General features: G+C 42.3%; 1 protein-coding gene across 5 annotated transcripts in view; it reads right to left on the bottom strand.

The window, feature by feature from the left end:
- The window catches only part of LOC112262844 (collagen, type VII, alpha 1), a 102,526-nt gene that overhangs the window by 64,873 nt on the left and 14,124 nt on the right, over positions 1-23,529 (bottom strand). For all 5 annotated transcript variants that reach the window (XM_042297204.1, XM_042297203.1, XM_042297200.1 and 2 more), the window contains exons 2-18: positions 15,191-15,263; positions 14,854-15,034; positions 14,522-14,678; positions 14,294-14,387; positions 13,729-13,887; positions 13,440-13,597; positions 11,326-11,455; positions 10,703-10,822; positions 7,393-7,548; positions 5,043-5,162; positions 4,242-4,391; positions 2,281-2,397; positions 1,911-2,057; positions 1,651-1,776; positions 1,410-1,556; positions 897-1,019; positions 450-722 (exon numbers count right to left, since the gene is read on the bottom strand). In XM_042297204.1, coding sequence (XP_042153138.1) covers positions 450-722; positions 897-1,019; positions 1,410-1,556; positions 1,651-1,776; positions 1,911-2,057; positions 2,281-2,397; positions 4,242-4,391; positions 5,043-5,162; positions 7,393-7,548; positions 10,703-10,822; positions 11,326-11,455; positions 13,440-13,597; positions 13,729-13,887; positions 14,294-14,387; positions 14,522-14,678; positions 14,854-15,034; positions 15,191-15,260 — 2,428 coding nt within the window. In that variant the 5' untranslated portion in view covers positions 15,261-15,263. The remainder of the gene's footprint in view (positions 1-449; positions 723-896; positions 1,020-1,409; positions 1,557-1,650; positions 1,777-1,910; positions 2,058-2,280; positions 2,398-4,241; positions 4,392-5,042; positions 5,163-7,392; positions 7,549-10,702; positions 10,823-11,325; positions 11,456-13,439; positions 13,598-13,728; positions 13,888-14,293; positions 14,388-14,521; positions 14,679-14,853; positions 15,035-15,190; positions 15,264-23,529) is intronic.

Below are 23,529 nucleotides of genomic sequence, written 5' to 3' on the forward strand. Positions count from 1 at the left end.
GTTTAGTTCCAATTATGCGGTCAGGGAGCGCACAGCTAGCGCCATTGAGGCAATCTCCATTTTGAAGTAGTAAATGTTTTTTTTTACAATTGGCTGATCACTCCTGATGACCTGCTTGAACATGACTCCAACAGGGATATCAGCCAATAAATTTGTAAGCCACACACAGTTGACTACATTAAAATGGTGTAAGCCCTCAATGGCTCTGGCCATGCTAAAATAGCCTTTTGGCCACTAGAGGCCTCTATGATTCTCTATGGGTCAGGCAACGAGGTGAACGCTACTGGGGATTGCTATTACTGTATTACTAGACTAGAGCAACTACTAGACAATCCCAATACAATGTGTTCTTTGAGCCTTAATGCGCTTTGAGACCTAAGGTAAGGATCCTTAGGAATGTAATTTATACGTCAGATAACACCTATCTCACTTATCCTAACCACGCCTACCATTTCCACTGCGCCAGGTAATCTTGTAGCCAGTTGCCCTGGAGACTGGTGACCATGTGATGCGTATCCTCTGAGAGGTGACATCAATGATACGCAGGCCGCTAACCGTGCTTGAGCCGTTGTTGCCATTGGTCCTGGCCGAGAGGGTGACCACCTCCCCGATACGTTGACCAATCACAGCCGCCACGCCCAGGACCACAGCTGTGTCTGGCTGCAACCCCTCCACCGTGTAGGACGAGGCCTCTGGCCCCAGAACACGGGACTGCTCCGCATCTAGGAGAGATACACAATGTTAAAGACACACACTGGGACACTGCTCTATATAAAAGAGAAGGTGAGAGAAAGTAACACATACATATAAAATAGGGACTGCTGCTATAATTATGTTATCACAACATTGTATTTCTGAGGACTAGTTTATCACAAAATCAAAATCATGACACTTACTGTTGCCTTGTCTCCAAGTGACCCTGTACCCTGTTGCCCCGGAAACCCCTGTCCAGGCGATTCGGAGTCGCCGACCATTGGTGTTTGTCACACGCAGGTTTGTCACTCTCTCCAATGCTTGTTCTGAAATCACACATCAATAAGAACATTGCGGTTCAGTGCACCACCAAACTATTTCCCATGCTCAATATCAAACTTACATTTCCCATTTCAAAACATTTTGCCATTTCGTGCCTACTAAACACAGCCCTCTTCTTTTATCTCTGTCTGTGCTTGCTACAGCTCACCTCCCCTCTGTATCACTATTCACCACCTATTCACATTGACAATCAGCTGGCAGCCATTCATCACACAGCCACAGCAAAGCACTGTTTACCAAACTGGCAAACACCCTGCAGCCCTGAGCCAAGATCTGCATGCATTCAATCCATCCACATCCTCTCTCTCACAGGCTGGAGCATGCACTAGCATACAATCAGTGTGTGTGTGTGTGTGTGTGTGTGTGTGTCTCACCTGATTTGATGTAGACAGTGACTGGGTCCCCCTCGCTGTCTCCCACCACAGCTGTCACGCTGACCCCATAAGACACGCCCTCTGTCAGACCCCTAAGGTCAAGGGTCGTCTGGCTTCCAGGGATACTGCGGGTTTCCTCTGTTTGCGCTGTAAGTACAGTGTTAAAACATATGTGAGATCCGGTCTAAAGTAGTGCACTATATAGGGAGAGAATAGAGTGTCATTTGAGATGTGCCCTTACCTTCAGTGTTGACCATGAGGATACGGTACTGCGTTGCCCCGGCTACCCCTGTCCATCCCAGTCGCACAGTGCTGCCCAGGTACTCTACCACTCGCAGGTTGGACACCCTCCCCACCGGCTGTTCCACTGTACACATGGGGGGGGGGGAGTCAGTAAAATGGTAAAACAAATAAGATACAAATAATAAGTGAAATATAGAAGTAAATATAAAATACAAAGGGGCTAAAACAAAGCGGGTCGCGCCTGCCCCTATCTCTGACCTGTGGGAGAGGTGGAGACGGGGGTGGCCTCTTCTCGTCCCTCATACAGGGTGAACAAGGTGATGACATACTCAGTGCTGGGCTGCAGCCCTGACAGATCATAAATAGTGGTGTTCCTGGAGAATGACTGACTCTGCATTCTGCCACCTGAGGAGAGAGAGACTACAGTAAGGCAGTTTGACGTTGACAGTCAGTCAGCGAGGGTACATCTATGTTTGTGTGCGTGGATCAGTGTACTCAATGTTGAGGGGTTCGAAAGTACATGAAACTTTCGCTTGTATGTGTGAGTGTACGTGTGTGTGTCCTTACGTGTGTATGCAAGCATGAGTGTGCATGTGTGTGTGTGTGTGTGTGTGTGTGTGTGTCTGACCTTCCCCCTGCCTCCACTCCAGGCGGTATCCCCTGGCAGACTGGATGAGGTTCCAGGTGAGGCGGATGGAGGAGGGCCCGGTGGTGGCTGCCCTCAGCACCTGCTGCTCCAGACGCTCTGCATGGGGGGAACAGAGACACAACCCAACCATGGGTCTTATCAACTGATATATCATGGTATGCCAGAACCTCTTAAAAACCCATTCAGGGTGATGGGGTCAAATTGGGGTCATGATAGGGGCTGCACCAAATGTTTGATATAATATAATAATTGACTATGCTTATGTTGTATTAATAGAAGGGGGGGGGGGCTATGGGACCCCACCTCCTCCACATTTATAGGGTCCTAGACTACTGATTAACAATATACAGTATATATTAATTTTAAGTTTTTTAAATTGTTCCACAGTCTTTACTAAGTCTCTGCATATTATAAAGAAATGGTCTGAGAAATGTGTTAATTATTGCATGGGGTCTGTGAGAAAGCACTTCAAAGATAAACATAGAGCCCTGCAGGGGAGTAAAATAGATAAGAGGCTAGTCAGACATACTTCTATAAATCAACTTGGGGGAGTGGACATTTACTGCTGAGGCTTTAGAAAACACTGGAACTATTGTTTCTCTCTTGTAAGTTTGTATAGCTGTGTATGCATGGGCTTGGTCGGATGAGTAGCAGGTAATGACGTATGCAGTAACATCACTAGGGCTGGACTTCGTGCTTAATAAAATAACTTGGGACTTTTCCTATGGGGCAGAACTCAGGAGAGACATCAGTTGTATGTGTGATGTTTGATCTTTGACTTCTGTCTACAGCTGTATTTTGATTAAAATTGTTATGATTTATAAGTGCACATTTTGAGTGTTCCTTATTTGATAAGTAAATAAAACGGAGCACAGAAAAACGGAACCAACAAGGGGATATTTAAGCAATAACGTATTTAGAGCAGTAAAAATAAATGTTTCGTAATACCCGTGCTATAGCTGATATACCACGGCTTTCAGCCAATCAGCATTCAGGGCTCGAACCACCCAGTTTATAATCAGCTATTAGAGGGGATTTCAATTCATAATGCATCTTAGTTGGACTGCCGGTACACTTATTTAGAACAACTCTTAGCTACACAAACATTGTGTGTTTCCCCTTCCATTTGAGATCAAAGATCCCAGAGAGGAGCATTAGGAGGCATTCTGTATTAAATAACTACAGTACGCTACCCCCTCCCTGATTATAATCCAGACCAATAAACATGATGATGACTCAGCTTTAACTCAAACAACACAAATCCCTGTTAAGTGAAGACATCCCTCAAAAATGTGTCATACACAGGAAGCTGTATGTGTGTGCTTTTGTGTGTTTGTTTTCTGAACAGTATGCATGTGTGCAACAGATTTAACTTCCAAAAAAGGATCAACTGTAAATATTTAGTAAGCAGAATAATACCATTATCTCTCTTCCTCTATTTCCTCTATTTTCTACTGCCTCTATTATCCTCCTTTACACTATGGTCTGTTGGACGCAGCAGAAATAGTCTTTCATAAAGGCATTCTTTCATTGGCTAAAATGAACCACAAGTGGAAGTTACTGGGACAAAGACAGAGGAAAATAGAGAGAGGAAAATAGAATGAGAGCGAGAGAGGAGGAGAGGAAAATAGAACGAGAGAAAAATAGAGTGAGAGGAAAATAGAGTGAGAGGAAAATAGAACGAGAGGAAAATAGAACGAGAGGAAAATAGAACGAGAGGAAAATAGAATGAGAGGAAAATAGAATGAGAGCAAGAGAGGAGGAGAGCGAGAGAGGAGGAGACGGAAATCTGTTTGTGTTTCAGTGATCTCTCCAAATTTGCTTAACTTTGTAAAGTGCTTAGGAAGTTACTGAATTGTGTGTGTGTGTGTTGTGTATGCATGTTGTGTGTGTGTATGCGTGTCTGCCATGCATACATGGGTGTGTGTGTAGCTCTATACCTATCTTGAACCTGGTGGTAGCACCAGGACCCTCTGTGTTGCCTTCGTAGAGAGCGATGACAGTGACAATGTACTCAGTGTCTGGCTGCAGGTTCAACAGGGTGTGAGTCTCACTGTCACCAGCCACCTCCACAGATTCCACATCACGACCTGGGAGAGACACAGAGGCAGGGGGAGAGGAGAGAGGGATGGGGGAGAGGAGACAGGAGAGATGGGTGGGGGAGAGGAGAGGAGGGTGGGGTGGGGGAAAGGAGAGGGGAGGGGGTAGGGTGAGAGGAGAGATGGGTGGGTGGGTGGGGGAGAGGAGAGAGGGGGAGAGAGGAGAGAGGGGTGGGGAGAAGGAGAGAGGGGAGAGAGGAGAGGGGGGTGGGGGGAGGGGAGAGGGGGAGAGAGAGGGGGTGTGGGGAGGGGAGAGTGGGGAGAGAGAGAGGGGTGTGGGGAGAGGAGAGAGGGCAGAGAGGAGAGATGGGGAGAGAGGAGAGATGGGGGAGAGGAGAGAGGGGGAGATGAGAGATGGGTGGGGGAGAGGAGAGCAGAGGAGAGAAGATAGAGGAAGGTATGGAGGGGTGAAAGAAAAGGACAGTTGTTGTGCACATATAAATTGTGTCACTGACTGCTCACTATTCAAAGTATTAACAGCCTTGCTGATTCTCTCATAAATTCCATTCTGTGTCACTATAAATTTCTGAAGAACAACCTCTCTGTGTAAATACACATGTTAATAAGGTAAGTCTATATTGATTGGTGCATGAGTATACTGGCACATAATCTGCTGTCAAATGTCACTGTCTCTCTCCTTACCGGTGAATGGTCCCCAGACCAGTCTGTAGGCCCTGGCTCCACCCACTCCTCTCCACAACACCCGGACACTACGCTCTGACACAGTATCCACTGACAGCTGCTGGGCCGCTTCTAGACGCACTGCAAGACAGACATAACACGCACACGCAAACACACACAAAAATAGTTGTAAACACAGTGCACATACTGAAATAGGGCACAGAAGAACAATATATGAGAGCTTCAGACTTTTTATGTGTACTGCAGCGCAAATAGTCACCACCAGATGGAAGTATGACTTTCTAACAATTTGAAAGAATAGTGTCAGAGAAAGACGTGCAAAGCTCCCTATCTGGCGATGACAACCTTTCTGATAACTGTTAACTTTCCACCTATGGTTCAAATAAAGTCATGAGACCATGAGGCCAATCGGTATGGTTTACATGGCATGAAATCCATCCATCCAAAAACAGTTCCAAATGATTTCCTCTTAATGTAGCCTTCACATGACTGCCACAAGGCACTGTGCTTGCTGTGAGGTCAGGGTCAGGAGCATGACAACTGTAGAACTTCTGTTCTCCTCTTCCATTCACAAACAAAGGCTCATAAAAATGGCTCAAACTGTGTTTGACCAGATACAATGCTATTTCACAGGAAACAAATTGACAACAGAATTTCAGCATGCTTATAGGGAAGGACACTCAACAAGCACAGCACACAGCACACACAAATGACTGATGATTGGCTGAGAGAAATTGATCATAAAATGATTGTGGGGACTGTCTTGTTCGACAGTGCAGCTTTTGACATTATCGATCATAGTCTGCTGCTGGAAAAACATATGTGTTATGGCTTTACACCCCCTGCTATTGTGTGGATAAAGAGTTACCTGTCTAACAGAACATAGAGGGTGTTCTTTAATGGAAACCTCTCAAATATAATCCAGTTAGAATAAGGAATTCCCCAGGGTAGCTGTTTAGGCCACTTGTTTTTTTCAATGTTTACTAATGTCATGACACTGACTTTAAATAAAGCTAGTGTGTCTAAGTATGCGGATGACTCAACACTATACACATCAGCTACCACAGCGACTGAAATGACTGCAACACTCAACAAAGAGCTGCTGTTAGTTTCAGAGTGGGTGGCAAGGAATAAGTTAGCCCTATATATTTCTAAAACTAAAAGCATTGTATTTGGAACAAAACACTCACTAAACCCTAAACCTCAACTAAATCTATAATGTGGAAACAGAGAAAGTTGAGATGACTAAACTGCTTGGAGTAACCATAGATTGTAAACTGTCATGGTCAAAAATGATTGATACAACAGTAGCTAAGATGGGGAGAAGTCTGTCTATAATAAAGCGATGCTCTGCCTTCTTAACAACACTATCAGCAAGGCTGGTCCGACAGGCCCTAGTTTTGTCGCACCTTGACTACTGTTCAGTTGTGTCGTCAGGTGCCACAAAAAGGACTTAGGAAAATTGCAATTGGCTCAGAACAGGGCAGCACGGCTGGCCCTTGGATGTACACAGAGAGCTAATATTAATAATATGCATGTCAATCTCTCCTGGCTCACAGTGGAGGAGAGACTGACTTCATCACTACTTTTATTTATGAGAGGTATTGACATGTTGAATGCACCGAGCTGTCTGTCTAAACTACTGGCACACGGCTCGGACACCCATGCATACCCCACAAGACATGCCACAAGAGGTCTCTTCACAGTCCCCAAGTCCAGAACAGACTATGGGAGGTACACAGTACTACATTGAGCCATGACTACATGGAACGTTATTCCACATCAAGTAACTGACGCGAGCCGTAAAATTATATTTACAAAATAAGATTAAAAAAACACCTTATGGAACAGCGGGGACTGTGAAGCAACACAAACATTGGCACAGACACACACACACACATGATAACATACGCACTATACATACACATGGATTTAGTACTGTAGATATGTGGTAGTGGTGGAGTAGGGGCCTGAGGGCACACAGTGTGTTGTGAAATCTGTGAATGTATTGTAATGTTTTAAAAATGGTATAAACTGCCTTACTTTTGCTGGACCCCAGAAAGTGTAGGGATCCATAACAATGGGGATCCATTACAAATACAAATACACCAATAATGTGAAGTTCATGTTAAACAGAAGATGATATGATGCATCATGCAGTACTGACTGAGGGTAATGGGAAACAGGGTGTGGTGTACTTACATGTCCGTGAGGTGAGGGTGGCGGGGGAGGCAGAGTTTCGGGGGAACAGCGGGTAGAGGGTGCGGTGTACTTACATGTCCGTGAGGTGAGGGTGGCGGGGGAGGCAGAGTTTCGGGGGAACAGCGGGTAGAGGGTGTGGTGTACTTACATGTCCGTGAGGTGAGGGTAGCGGGGGAGGCAGAGTTTCGGGGGAACAGCGGGTAGAGGGTGAGGACGTACTCTGTGTCGGGCAGTAGCCTCTCCAGGGTGACAGAAGTAGAGTCTGCAGCCAGAGACTGCTCCAATAGTTGGGCCTTGGGCTGACCTGTCAATCAATCACAGCCAGCCATTCACAAGGGTTAGAGCAGGCAACAGGCAAGTAAATACACAGCTGACTATACACATCTTTAAATGCACATGCTTGTACTTGTAGTGTATGTGTATAATATGAGGAAGATCAAGAGCAGTCTGGAGAACTGTTTGTGTGTGTGTGTGTGTGTGTGTGTGTGTGTGTGTGTGTGTGTGTGTGTGTGTGTGTGTGTGTGTGTGTGTGTGTGTGTGTGTGTGTGTGCCTGCCTGCCTGCCTGCCTGCCTGCCTCTCTGTATGTCTGTCTGTCTAACCTGCAGTCTGAGGCAACCCCAGCCCCACCCAGCTCCACATGCACTTTCAGGCTGTTGCCAAGGCAATGCGCCAGCCTGAGAGGAATGTGTAGCCTGGCGAAATGGGCACAGATCTTCATCCTACCACAGACAAGGCATACACGGGGTGTGTGTGTGTGTGTGTGTGTGTGTGTGTGTGTGTGTGTGTGTGTGTGTGTGTGTGTGTGTGTGTGTGTGTGTGTGTGTGTGTGTGTGCATGTGTGTTGTGCAGAGATTGGCAGTATTTCTGTTAGTGAGTATTTTGTCATATGTATGTCATTGGCCTAAACTACAATCCACATATTTTGTAACAAGATACTTTCAAGACCTATAATTTATATTTTTGAAATACAAAATACTTATTCTAAATAATTTTTTATAACAGTGACCCCCTTTCACCCTGCATTAGTATCAGAAGTCTGATGACACTATGGTGTGATAAGACTGTCTGCTAAATTACCAAAATGTAAATATGAACACTTGCAAAGCATGCTTGGTCATTTAGCAGACACTCTTATCCAGAGCGACTTACAGTCAGTGCATACTGCATTCAACTAAAGTAGATAAACAACCACATATCACAGTCATAGCAAGTGGAATGTTTTTTGTTACCATTCCTGAGAATGTTGTTGTAGTCTTTGCAAATGTATTTTGTATTTAGAAAATACAAAATACCTGTATTTTAGTTTGATACATTGGTCTTTAGAGTATCTTGTATTTGTAACAAGACACATCAAAATGTATCTTTTGACCATCTCTGTGGGTGTGGGTGTACTGGGTGCATGAATTAGGGCCTGCAGTTGCTTGCTCCTACTCAAAGAATGGCTCCCCCATGTGAAAACTAGGTGAATTACAACAGTACTAGGCTGCATTCAAAACAAATCTCCCGCCTTATTGCATCCCATTTCCCCGTAACGGTGAGTTTTGATGGGGTTAAGAATTAACATCAAATCAGGAGAAAGGACCAGACTTGAATGCAACAATTTGACTAGTTGCCCTCAACGCAGCTACTTACTAACTCAACAAACACCAACTGCTACTAACTGCCAATCAGCTTCCACGCCTGTTGCAACGTTTTAACTAGTTGACGTGACTGCAGCTCCTCAACATAATCAGCTGCATCTCATTGCTAATCAGCCTCCACACCTGTCCTCACTCTCCGTAATCACCACTGCCACCCTACTTAAACCTCACCAAACTAAGATTGCTCCTCTGTGTTGTGCAGTGCATGTCGCTTTCTACGTCACTGTGTGGTACTAGCCGTCTTTTAGGTTCTTCCTGGGGGGGTTGCCATCACCACAACAGCCTAACTACCATGGCGTGATGATGTCTACCTGCCTTAGGCTTCATCCAGCCCATTCTCATCCCCTCCTGAATCCTTCTTGCATCCATTCAAATTTTCCCATAAATATTCTAAACCCATTTCAATGTCTGCTCCTTTAACTCGTAAAACCAGAGTCGGTGCCTCCTCTTGACAACGCTTTGCTTGAAATGTTCATAAACTAGTGAAGAGCTCAAATTTTTCTGGCGCCAGCATGGTTCTCGCCACTCACAATCCCCCAAACATTTCTCTGCATGCCCTTGTTGAAAATGAATGAGGGCAGAAATTCTCCTGCTGAATTCCTTGTTGGTAAATACCCTACGTAACATGGTGGAGACTCGCGCTTGAGCCGTTTAACACACCGGCTTCAAACGGCTATAAAAACTGTAAAAACATGTTTTTTATATTGAAAATATATTTCACAGCGATTTAGATGGTACAAAGGAATGATTTCCTTCACTATTCAGTGATTGTTTTCTGAAATTGAGCGAACAGTGTAGAATTTTAGCAACCAGGAAATGACAGAGCGATGTTTACACTGTGTAATTTAGTGGAAACGGCCAGTCACAAATTCGAAACAGATTTCCCTTTTTGACAACAGAAGCCCTTTGTTGTAAAATAGAAATTCTGCATTTTAGAATGCGATTTTGCATGTGTCCAAATATTTTTTTGGGGGGGGAAATATTATGAAACACTATCATTCCACTATTACTGCAGATATATTATGGAAATTGTGTGTAGCACCCTTAAAGAATACACACTGACCTAATTTAAAACAAACACACAAGAGTGCCAATCTGTCCTCCTAAACGTTCTCCATGTGAGACTGGTACTCCTGCCACACCCTGACTCAGGGATGGAGCTTCCACGCTGAGTTATGTTGTGTGCGTATGGTGGTAGTTCCTCTGGGGCACGTCACACCACGCACCTCAACACACCCCATAAATAGATCTATCTGACATAACACACCCTTTCCCTGTATAGAATTGCAGCCACATTCAATCCCTACTACACACCTGAAGTTTCCCTATGTCTCTCCTGCATAGTTTTTAACGTCTCTGTAAAAGTGTATGTGATATTTGTGGTAATGATTGGGTAATACAACTCTTCGTTGCCAGGCAGGGAGCGACGGAGGGCGGTATAAGGTGAGACGTCGTGTCTCCACCATAGTACTGCATACTACCCTGCTGTCCTTAAAACTACACACAGATTTACATTTCCCAACTTGCCACATGTAGGTTTTTATCCCCATCCCTCCCTCTCTCCCCCTTTCTGTGTCTGTTACACTCTCACCTGCAAAGAAAAGATGTAAGGAGTTTAGTGTTTTGTAACATGAAAGCATATATTTCTCCTTCATGTGTGAACAATCAATCAAATGTATGTTATAAAGCCATGTTTACATCAGCAGTTGTCACAAAGAATGAGAGTATGCTTGACTGAGCAGTAGTCGGAGTATAGGTGTGTCTGTGTGAGTGTGAGCATGAGTGTGTGTGTTTGTACATGCGTGCACGTGTCTCACCTCGGGGACCATAGGTGAGTCGGTAGCCCTGGAACTGTGAGGTGGGAGCGTCCCAGGTCAGCGAGAGGGAGAAGAAACCAGCCTGGACCAGACGAAGACCGGACACCCCCGGTAGCGAGTCTGAGAAACAAGGGGTGGAGAGTGAGGGATGAGAGGCAGATGAGACATACTTGTGTTCTACGAGGATGGTTTGGCTTCACATTGGAGGGTGACACATTGAGGAGAAATGGGAGAGAACTTGTTAGTGCCTAAAGAAAGAGATGTGGAGAGAGGAGATGATATGACATGTCATTGAGAGGTAAGAAAGACTGTGTTGGTATGGTATCCAGAACTCATCTAAAATATACATAGGTTGAAAGTAAAGATAAAGCCCCATTCATAAAGTGGTCTTGCTTCTTCCTGTCATCCCCATATCCTCCCCTTCCACACCCGTCTGTCAAATGGAATTGAAATGCATTGACATTTTACTCTCTCCTTCTCTCCTCCAGGCTTCCACCCCCCCTCTTCATCTTTCCGTGTGTACTCACTGATTTGTGCATTGGTTTCTAATTATCTCAGCTTCTCCCCTCCCATCCCCCCTCCCTCCCTCTGCTGCCTCTGTCCCACCCTCTCTGTGAACTCACTGGTTCTTGCCTTGGCGGACACAGGCTCTCCCACACTGTTGGGATACTGGGCGATGACCGTCACCAGGTAGTCTGTACCTGACTTCAGCTCTCTAGCCACGAAGCTCCTCTGACTTGCAGACACCGTCTCCTGCAGGGGGGAGAAGGAGGGCTTAGAACATGAGACAGAGGTGCTCTGTTCTGCTCCCCTGAGGGGCTGCAGCGTCATCTGAATTGAAGAGACTGGTTTCTACCTGAAAAACTAGGCGTGTGTGCACTTTCTAGCCAAACAGGATCACAAAGAAAAGAAAAGCAGCAGGATTGCAGAACTTGAGTATTGCACTTGTGCACCCCTGACATATACATATATGTAAGATGACATACAAAGCTACTGCTGTAAATGGGTCTTCAATGTAATAACATAGCAACAGGTTTTGTCAAAGCCTTTGACTGGGGTAAATGTTTCCTTTAATCTATGTCATTCCTCATTATGGTCATGAGTAGGGTTTCAAAGGGAGGGTATACTACTGGAAACATTCTAAGTTTACCAGTAAACTACCAGAATTTTGGTAACTTTAAAGGATTTTATGTATTTATCCCAAGACATCTAGTGGCCCTTTTGGGTTCTTCAGATGATCGAAAGTGTAATTACCTCTGGCTCTCCGTGTGGCCTCATCACATCAAATATATAAAATATTAAAATAAGATGATTTAAAAAAGAAAAGAATGACAAAGCTGTAAAACATTATACTAAATATAAACCATCAACTTAGTGAATACCATTGGTGTTCAATCTGAGGGATTCAGTATGAAATCTATTTATTTATTATACTACTGTATGTCAATATCTCTTTGTTGTTGTAAATGTTTTGGCACCAAACTGGTGGCAGTTGTGAAAAAAGTCAAAGTTGGAAGAGTTGCAGAGTTAATTACAAATTATGCAATTGTTGATTAGATGCTTTTTTATTATTAATTAAGCAATTTTCTCTTGAACCATATGGTCTATCCTCTAGAAACTCATGAACCATATGGTCTATCCACTAGAAACCCATGAACCATATGGTCTATCCTCTAGAAACTCATGAACCATATGGTCTATCCTCTAGAAACTCATTGACCATATGGTCTATCCTCTAGAAACTCATTGACCATATGGTCTATCCACTAGAAACTCATTGACCATATGGTCTATCCACTAGAAACTCATGAACCATATGGTCTATCCACTAGAAACTCATGAACCATATGGTCTATCCACTAGAAACTCATGAACCATATGGTCTATCCACTAGAAACTCATGAACCATATGGTCTATCCACTAGAAACTCATTGACCATATGGTCTATCCTCTAGAAACTCATGAACCATATGGTCTATCCTCTAGAAACTCATGAACCATATGGTCTATCCACTAGAAACTCATGAACCATATGGTCTATCCACTATAAACTCATGAACCATATGGTCTATCCACTAGAAACTCATGAACCATATGGTCTATCCACTAGAAACTCATGAACCATATGGTCTATCCACTAGAAACTCATTGACCATATGGTCTATCCTCTAGAAACTCATGAACCATATGGTCTATCCACTAGAAACTCATGAACCATATGGTCTATCCACTAGAAACTCATGAACCATATGGTCTATCCACTAGAAACTCATGAACCATATGGAAACAGATACAGTATAACAAATGAATGCTATATATAAGGTAATTATTGTATAAATGACCAACATTACCAGAGATGACCTGTTAATTACCAGAATTACAGAGGATTCTGGTAACTTTGGTAAATTACCAGTAGCTTTGCAACCCTAGTCATGATTGCCAAAACACACACCCAGTCACAGAGGTGGAATTTCACTCTTTTCCTGCCAATGTTTAATCTGCACAGACACAGAAATTCAATTAAACTCCAGATCCACCCATTGAAACATGTTCCTACTCAACCCAATTCCTCTCTCTCTGCCTGTCTGCCATGTAATCAGGCTCCCTGGCTGCACCCACTCCCAGAACTGCAATGAGCCATTAGAATCTGGGTCACATCTACAGTATGAGCTGCTGCCCATCCCCTGAATCAGGAAAGAACACCACACCCCCCACCACCCAACCAGCAATGCCCACCTGACGCAGCTCCGCTGTGATTGGCTGGCCAAGGCCAGAGAGGGGCGTGTACTGCACCACATAGCCAGTCACAGGCCCCCCTGCGGGAGTCCACCGGAACCTGAGCGAATCAGAGGTCTGGCTTGAGAACTGGAGGTTAGAGGGACCGGAGAAGGCATCTGCAAAAAAAAGAGAGAAAGAGAGAGGTAGAGTGGAGGAGAGGTAAGACAATGAAAGGGAGATAAATATAGAGGGGGATGTTTATAGTGTGATAGACTGTAATGTATTGTACTGAACTGTGTGTGTTTACCATCGCTAGCGTACACTCCACCAGAGCTGGAACAAACACGCGGGCCCACCAGGGAGAGCAGTGTGTTAAGCAACTTAAAGTCCCCCACAAAGAATGTGTAGTCTCTCTGAGGAGGAGTGGCTATCAGAGCCAACTCAGTCTGGTCTGCACTCTTTATACCTGACAGAGACAAAAACAACCAGTTAAATACTGTACACACCCAAACTATCAAGATATACAGCCTGAGGCTTGTGGTCGGGTTTAATGAGTCAATTTGGCATTTGGCAGACGGTGTCAGAACATCAGGTCTTGGACCAACAGGTTCTACCTCCAGGCCATAAGACTGCGGAACAGTTAAACCTAGCTATATACCTGTACAGACCTTCTATTCGCCTACTTCTAGTGCTTTTCTATATTTCTTGTTAATATTTTGATTTTGTCATCTGACTTTGATATTTTCATATTGATATTTCTACTAGACTGTTGAGGAGCGCTTGCTAGTAAGCATTTCACTGTACTGTTTACGCCTGCTGTATCCTGTGCATGTGAGAAATAAACTTTGATTTGAATGTCTTCCCAAACCTACCCACTGCAAACATCTCCACTCCCAGACTCCGTAGCTTCTGAGCTGGGTCGCTTACACTGTCTTGAGACTTCCCATCTGTGATCAGTATACAGACCTGCATATATATGAGAGAGAGAGAGAGAGAGAGAGAGAGAGAGAGGGAGAGGGAGGGAGAGGGAGAAATATGTCATGGTCTGTCACAGGACAAAATATAGTCTGTCTTTCAGCCCACTCTATCCCCCCTCAAACCTTTGAGACGTTCCGGATGGAAGTGGGGTTGAAGAAGTTGTCAGCGACAAATTTGAGGCCAGCACCGGTGCGAGTGTTGCCTCCCTTATAGTTGAGGTTCTCCACAGCGCTGACCAGCTCTGTGCCATTCAGGTATGTGGTGAAGGTGAACTCCACTCTGAACAGGACAAAACACACAACAATAAACAACTTAATTACCTGGGAAAAACCATACACTATTATTATGGCAGTAAGAAAGAAAGAGAGGAAGAGACAAGAATGGAGAGTCAAGTGTTATAGATAGATATTGTCACTAGAAACAAACATAACAGACAAAACTCTCAGTGTCTGACCTTGAGGTGTCGCTGTACTGCACAGCGCCGAAGCGGATCCCTGATTGGCCCACGGAGCTGGTGAAGGGCTTGACGATACCGGCCATGAAGCCCTTGACCTGCAGGAAGTTGGCCCTGCCGATACTGGACGAGCCATCTATCAGGAACACTATGTCTGCTGGTCCAACATTATTACACCTGCCTGAGGAGAGGTGCATTAGTGAGTCCCTGTATCTTAGCTCTGGGAGTCGTGGGCTAGAGTAGGCTAGTATGATGATGCAAGTAGAGAGAATTAGTGCAGAGGCATAGTATGACAGAATAGATAGCTGTTTTATTGTAGGCAGAGGGGTCAATTTACCTTGGGCTTCAGCCTGGTGCACTGAGGACAGCAGGAACGCCAGGGGGAAAACCCAGCACCACATCTTCATAACCTGCACACAGGCGCACACAACCGTTACAAAATACACATTCACATGCACATCTACACTGTAGACACACATCTACACTGAGTTGTAAAATATACACATAAACACAGCCTGAGTGTGGTCTGCCTCACAGCTGTCCCACAGTGTATCCTCAATAAGTCAGTGTGGCCTCTCTGAGGGTCACAGAGTTGAGGGACACGTCACTCTACAGCCTGCCTTGCATCCCCCTCACTTCCCTACAAGGACCTCACCATGTCACAGGTCAATGGAGCTAACTAACTAACACTCTCGGTGAAGAAAGACTACTCACATTGAACACCAATATCACAACAACAAAAAACTCCTGGCCTTAGTCAGGAGGAAAAGGATACAAGTTATTATTTATTTTGGAAGGTTTTGGGAAAAGGAGAGAAGTTAACCAAGCTATTAAGCACAGGCCTCAGACTATTAGCTAGTGATCACTGTTCAGAGCCATCTCTTATTTATCATGCAATACCTTGCCTCATGCAATACCTTGCCTCATGCAATACCTTGCCTCATGCAATACCTTGCCTCATGCAATACCTTGCCTCATCCAATGGTTTAGGATCTGGCAATAGGGTCTGTTTCTTTCCGCGGCATGGCTGTTCAAAAACAGGCAAGGTGATGCACAACAGAAGTAGGGGTGGGCATTTGAAATGATTTCACTATTCAAATAATATAATGATTAGTCTAAAAATAAATAACTACAATTCTCTACTCTATTGTCCAATCAGAATAATGCAAAATGCCACAAAAGAGGGTGCTATTCCAGTAGTATTTGGCTAACAGTAGCTTAGGCCAACATCAACAGATATTCAGTCTGATATTCACCAGCATAGAACTAATTCTGTTTTTTTTTTTTAAATAGTTTTCTGTTGAGTGTTTAGCATTGATCTGTGTCAGGTCTTCTGGACCCTCTGTTGGTGTGCGCCTATAGGTTAATTCCTATTTGAAGAGGTGAAAATAGCATACCGCTGTTAGGTCTGACCGAAGGGCTAAATGCTCTATGATAGTAAAATGCCTTTTCATGTAAAACCCATCCCATAACCCATGATAGAAAATGAGCTTCAACATTAAAAGAATCAGTTATCAACATCCTCAGAACTGTAGGCTACACTTACAGTGCACAATGGACGGTCAAAGACACGTGACATCTGAAGCAGAGTAGCTTAATGTGCCGTATAAACACTACATTCTAAAGTTTGCTGATTCAATTAAGCATTTAAAATGTCATGGTATATCGTTCTGTGTAACAATATAACATGGACAATTTCATTTAAACAAAGCTTTTTCGTTATTAAAAATGTGCCTTAAAAAATATATCCACAAATGGATAGCCTACTCTCATAAGTGTTTAAACACTAACGTCTGTTCGGAAATCCAGATTTTCGATTAACCATGACCATCCCCAGAGATCTACCATAGTGACATCTGCTGGTCAATAAATAGCAACGTGTGAATACCAGACGGAAGCTATTTATTTGTTGATTAAAACTCCATGGAGCAGCGGTAAGCCATTATCTGAAGTAGCCTAGAATCAGTTGGAATACCAGGTTCGCATCTTACATCATGCATCCCTTTTTCGCCTTCTAGTTTAATATTTTTCAAAAAACAGAATCTATGGCATTATTTAGGATGCTTATTAAGACAGAAGCTTATACTATACTAAATAAAACTAATTATTTGAACAACAGTGCAGAAAGTGTGGTTTCACATTAAAAAAAATCTAAATAGTGTGTATTTTTAATGGGATTCACCCTCACGTCCCTGAATATTCCATAGTTCCCTACTCTGCTAAACTACCGGTCAGGTGAAACAGTTTGTACAAAATCCTAACTAGATTTGTAAGTACAGTGTCCAGTAGGGGTCGGTGTTTGAAAGCAGCTTGGAATCGAAAGAAAGCACCGGAACCACGGCAAAATCATTGGGATCTCGTATTTTCCAACACACGGTTTGAAAAAGCATGTGATCAAACTAAGCTTCGGAAGTCATTACTTCTGATAAAGTGATACACACATCGGCACACTGCTTCGGAGTTAGTTGCTTAGCGATTTCGAGACATGCCTCGGAGCTCCGGTATCAAATGTAACATCACTAGAATCCAGCCAGAGTGAGGATATCCAACATGTTTTGTTATTTTTTATATAACCCACAAACTGCATTCAGAATGACTGCCAGACTGGGACAACTACGAAATTAAACGACCTAAACTGGAACAACCATTTCAGTAACAGGTGCAAAAGTCCAAGTAACAGATTGGATTAGTTTAGAAAGATGTATGTTATTAATATTTGAATAGCATGAGATGAAATCTAAAAATCAATAGATTAGGCTAGGAAATATGACAATGATGGGCGTGGTTTTGGTTTAACACTGGTAATTAACACCAGCACTGGGGTTATTTTACACCAACAAATGTTAATTTAACACTTACATAGTTAATTTAACACCTGAATCTACACTAGAAATGTTACACTGAAAACTCAACACTAGGTAATACTGGCCAATTTGCAGTGCAGATTTTGGCGAGAGTGAAACCTCTCACTTCGCAATCCTTCAACAGAAGAACGACTACAGATAACAACCAGACGCTACTTTGGTACAAGTCATACCAACAGGGACCACTTCAAACCTGCCATGGGTTAAGAGAGGGAAAAAGCCATGTTCTGTTCTGATACCATAACAAACGTAGACCTTCATAATCATAACTACTGTAGGCTATACAGATTCCAAAACTTTGAATTATATACAGTTGAAGTCGGAAGTTTACATACACTTAGGTTGGAGTCAATAAAACTCGTTTTTCAACCACTCCACAAATGTCTTGTTAACAAACAATAGTTATGGCAAGTCGGTTAGGACATCTACTTTGTGCATGACACAAGTAATTTTCCTACAATTGTTTATAGAGAGATTATTTCACTTATTATTCACTGTATCAAAATTCCAGTGGGTCAGAAGTTTACATACAGTAAGTTGACTGTGCCTTTAAACAGCATGGAAAATTCCAGAACATGATGTCATGGCTTTAGAAGCTTCTGATAGGCTAATTGACATAATTTGAGTCAATTGGAGGTGTACCTGTGGATGCATTTCAAGGCCTACCTTCAAACTCAGTGTCTCTTTGCTTTTGACATCATGGGAAAATCAAAAGAAATCAGCCAAGACCTCAGGAAAAAAATTGGAGACCTCCACAAGTCTGGTTCATCCTTGGGAGAAATTTCCAAATGCCTGAAGGTACATTAATCTGTTCAAACAATAGTATGCGAGTATAAACACCATGGGACCACGCAGCCATCATACCGCTCAGGAAGGAGAAGCGTTCTGTCTTCTAGAGATGAACGTACTTTGGTGCGAAAAGTGCAAATCAATTCCAGAACAACAGCAAAGGACCTTGTGAAGATGCTGAAGGAAACAGGTATAAAAGTATCTGTATCCACAGTAAAAACGAGTCCTATATCGACATAACCCGAAAGGCCGCTCAGCAAGGAAGAAGCCACTGCTCCAAAACCGCCATAAAAAAGTCAGACTACGGTTTGCAACTGCACATGGGGACAAAGATCGTACTTTTTGGAGAAATGTCCTCTGGTCTGATGAAACAAAAATAGAAATGTTTGGCCATAATGATCATTGTTATGTTTGGAGGGAAAAGAGGGAGGCTTGCAAGCTGAAGAACACCATCCCAACCGTGAAGCACAGGGGTGGCAGCATCATGTTGTGGGGGTGCTTTGCTGCAGGAGGGACTGGTGCACTTCACAAAATACATACCATCATGAGAAAGGAAAAGTATGTGGATATATTGAAGCAACATCTCAAGACATCAGTCAGGAAGTTAAAGCTTGGTAGCAAATGGGTCTTCCAAATGGACAATGACCCCAAGCATACTTCCAAAGCTGTGGCAGAATGGCTTAAGGACAACAAAGTCAAGGTCTTGGAGTGGCCATCACAAAGCCCTGACCTCAATCCTATAGACAATTTGTGGGCAGAATTGAAAAAGCGTGTGCGAGCAAGAGGCCTACAAACCTGACTCAGTTACACCAGCTCTGTCATGAGGAATGGGCCAAAATTCACCCAATTTATTGTGGGAAGCTTGTGGAAGGCTAACCGAAACGTTTGACCCAAGTTAAACAATTTAAAGGCAATGCTACCAAATACGAATTAAGTGTATGTAAACTTCTGACCCACTGGGAATGTGATGAATGAAATAAAAGCTGAAATAAATCATTCTCTCTACTATTATTCTGACATTTCACATTCTTAAAATAAAGTGGTGATCCTAACTGACCTATGACAGGGATTTTTTTAAACTGAGTTTAAATGTATTTGGCTAAGGTGTACGTAAAATTCCGACTTCAACTGTATGTTTATATGTAAGTATGACAGAGTAACAGAGGCAGAGAGGTCAGAGTATATGTATTGGTCTGTAAAGTGAATCAAAATCCCAGCATCTGTAAGCATTTACAGTAGCATAGCATGTCACACTAATGAACTAACCCTAGCCCATAGAGCAGACAATGTCAAGCTGTTCTCACACATGAAAGAGGTCATGTTGGGACTCACCAATTAACACGCAAATAAACTGCCAGACTCACTAACAACTACATTAGACTGGAGACCTTTAGAAGCTGACACTGCATTACTTTGTGTAGTCTACAATATGTCCATAAAGACACACACACACACGCATGCACATACACAACACACATACACATACACACATGCACGCACACATTCATATTGGGTACACACACACATATACAGCCCGCGGCTTGTGGTTGGGATGAATGAGTCAATGTCCGACTCATGCTATCAGTCACTAAACACAGACAAGCACACCTGCCTTCAGCAAGGGTTGAATTTATTTAGAGTTGCGATTTGAGTATCTAACACAAAGCTCACTCTGTTTGTGAAGGGGTAAATGTTTGTCCTGGTACTGGTATGCAGAACTCGTGCTGAACTTCTTGTATCTCAACAATCGACAGCAGGACAAATTTAGAAACATACACAATCTTAGATCCTTTAGGTGACTAAGTCGCTTTGGATAAAAGCATCTGCTAAATGGCACATATTATATTATTATTATTATTATTATTGCTACGTGTCAGTGCACAGTTCATTAAAAAGTCCATAATATATTTATTTTTCATAGGATAGGGGAGCAGATTAAAAAAACAACCCTTTTAGATAATTATCTGAAGGCAGAAACTCATGAGTCTGAAATGTTTGTTCCCCTTGAATAATTTAAAAACTACATAACCGCCATTTCCTGAACTTTTCTCGTAAGCAACCGACATACATATTTAATTCCAAATGTAGTGTCCCTTTCCCCTCTAAAACCCTAGACAAATCGAGATCCTCTATATAGTTTCCTCACCTATAAAATGGAATTACTCACAATTGCGCAATAACAGAAACCAAATCCAACCTCTTACATTTCATGTTATTTTTTACATTTTATGTGGAATCCATAAAGTTACAGTTCTTTTATGGTCAAATTAAATCAAATCAAATTGTATTTGTCACATGCGCCAAATACAACAGGTGTAGACCTTACAGTGAAATGCTTACTTACAAGCCCTTAACCAACAATGCTTTAAGAAGTTAAGAAGAAAAAATTATTAAGTAAAAAATAGAAAATAAAAAGTTACAAAAAATTCAACAGCAGCAGTAAAATAACAATAGTGAGGCTATATACAGGGGGTACCGGTACAGAGTCAATGTGCAGGGAGCACCGGTTAGTCGAGGTAATTGAGGTAATATATACATGAAGGTAGAGTTAAGGAAACCAGATTGTGAGAACACAGTCGGACCACATGTTTTTAAGATCTTAAATTTACAACTGAAACACTATATGTCGATGACAGTTAGATATAAAAACAACACCAGTTGAAAACTATATGATCAGTTGTAGTATGGTAAACATCCTACAAAGTGCATTCACGTGGTCTCTCTTGTCTTCTCTCTCCCCTCTTAGTTTTTTAAAAGTTTTTTATTTTACCTTTATTTCACCAGGTAGGCAAGTTGAGAACAAGTTCTCATTTACAATTGCGACCTGGCCAAGATAAAGCAAAGCAGTTCGACAGGTACAACAACACAGAGGTACACATGGAGTAAAACAAACACACAGTCAATAATACAGTAGAAAAATAAGTCTATATATAATGTGAGAAAATGAGGTGAGATAAGGGAGGTAAAGGCAAAAAAGGCCATGGTGGCGAAGTAAATACAATATAACAAGTAAAAAGATAATAATAATAAATGTATATGCCAGCTTCTCTCTTCCTTTGGCTCTCCATCCTTTCAGACTCTCTCGCTCACATTTTTTTTACCTTCTGAGACAGCACCTGTCCTTATGGTATTCATCAATGTAACATAGCTATTAAAAGCTTTTTAACACCATCATTTATTACCACATGGTGTGATCCAAGGACACCCCCAAAAGAGTCCATACTTATGCTACGTTCACAATGAAGTGGAAAGGTGGTATTTACCACATACGACTGGGAAAAATCCACTTGAACGCCCTTCCAACTTGTAACTACTAGTGGGAAAATCATCAATCATCCCTGAACTCCGACTTCTCCCACAACTGACCTTTGACGTCACCTACTAAAGAAATGACCTCGATAACAGCATTTTCTGCAGTTAAATGTATCAAAACATTATTTATAAAAAGCTATCAATTAATATGTGTGGCGGCTTAGGAAAACGCTAAACTTTTAATTCTTTATATCTCTGAAAACTACCAACTGTCCCAAATCCAGATTTTTTTTTAAATCACTGAGATAGCTTTATCAGAACCCGAGTTATGAGCTTTTAAAGTTGACTTCAGCCAAAATGTTAAAACTGAGAAAATGGCAATGAAAGATTCCTTTAAGTTTATTTCTAATTCCATTGAGACGAATGAGAGAAAAACACCAACACTCAGCTTGATTGTTTCAAAAGAGATTGTCACTATACTTATTATTTTTAAAACAGCAACTGCTGGCATTATTTGCATTAAATAATCAAATTATTATACGTATGAGATAATCAACGAAGGGGCTATGAGTTCTATGAAAAATAATGAACGACATGGAAGGTGTTTCCAAGACGCCCTAGTGGAGTGGAACTGACCTTCAATGGAGTTACATTAATTTCCAGAGAATGCATAGAGCCCTGAGTTGATTATCCCTTTTATACTGTACCATGGCTATAATTTAACACATTTGCCACTAGAAATGGATATTTGACAGTAGAACTGTATTCAACAATCACCAATAAATTAGCTAGCAAATTAGTAGTTGCCTTGAAAACCAAACAAACAGACTTGCTACAGCAGTTTAGCTAACCAAACCATCAGTCCTAGCTTGCTATTATGAAAATCGAATTCAACAATGCCAATAATGTTTTTAATACAACGTTTCATTCAAAAGCAGCTCAAACAGAACATGTAAGAACCGTCAACAACAAATTCTTAAAAAGAAAAACAGTAAAGAAAGATCTGTTTGATTTGGCTATATACAACACTGGAAGGCATGAAAGATGGCAAAAATAATGATCAATTAAATTCAGCTTGCAGGAATGGGTACTGGAACGAGTTGCCCATGTTTCTCCTGGTCATGGAGACAATCTCATCTGCTGAGAGATTAGATTCATTTGTCATTTAGGAAAAGTAAAAACAATACAAATACTCACAATCACACAAAACATAAATATAACTGTGGAGAGGCAAGGAAAATAGTATAGTAATAGTGTGAAAAAGCCAATAAAGTGACTGAGTAGTTTTGTGTGTTGACTGATACCTGGTTTTGTTGAAGGCCCGGATGGCAATGTGAAAGAAGGATTTAATTCATATTGATAATAATGAATTTGACTCTCTATGACAAACATACAAACAAAGAGATCTCTAAAACATTCAGACAAAAACTACCAGGTCATAATTCTTACCTTAGCTGAATGCTCAATGGTGACAGCCACCTCAGATCCAGCTCTGGCCACCAGAACCATGAGCCAGCCCCTTCCCTTCACCATCTTACCCTGGGGGGGACATGTTTCAGTGCTTTATCAGTCTTATTTATTTGGGTCCACAATAAAGTAAATTGTCATGTCATAAACAGACAACTGTTTAAAACAAAGTGGCTCTATTCCTGTTCAAACCTTTGTGTGTCTCTAATCTGTATCTCGCTTTCAATGAATTAACATGAACTTGTTAGCTAGCTAACTTGTTGTGTGGGATATAGGGATGAAAAATACCATGGCACTGAAAATA

This window comes from Oncorhynchus tshawytscha, linkage group LG02 (assembly GCF_018296145.1).
Source record: "Oncorhynchus tshawytscha isolate Ot180627B linkage group LG02, Otsh_v2.0, whole genome shotgun sequence".
NCBI lineage: Eukaryota > Metazoa > Chordata > Actinopteri > Salmoniformes > Salmonidae > Oncorhynchus > Oncorhynchus tshawytscha.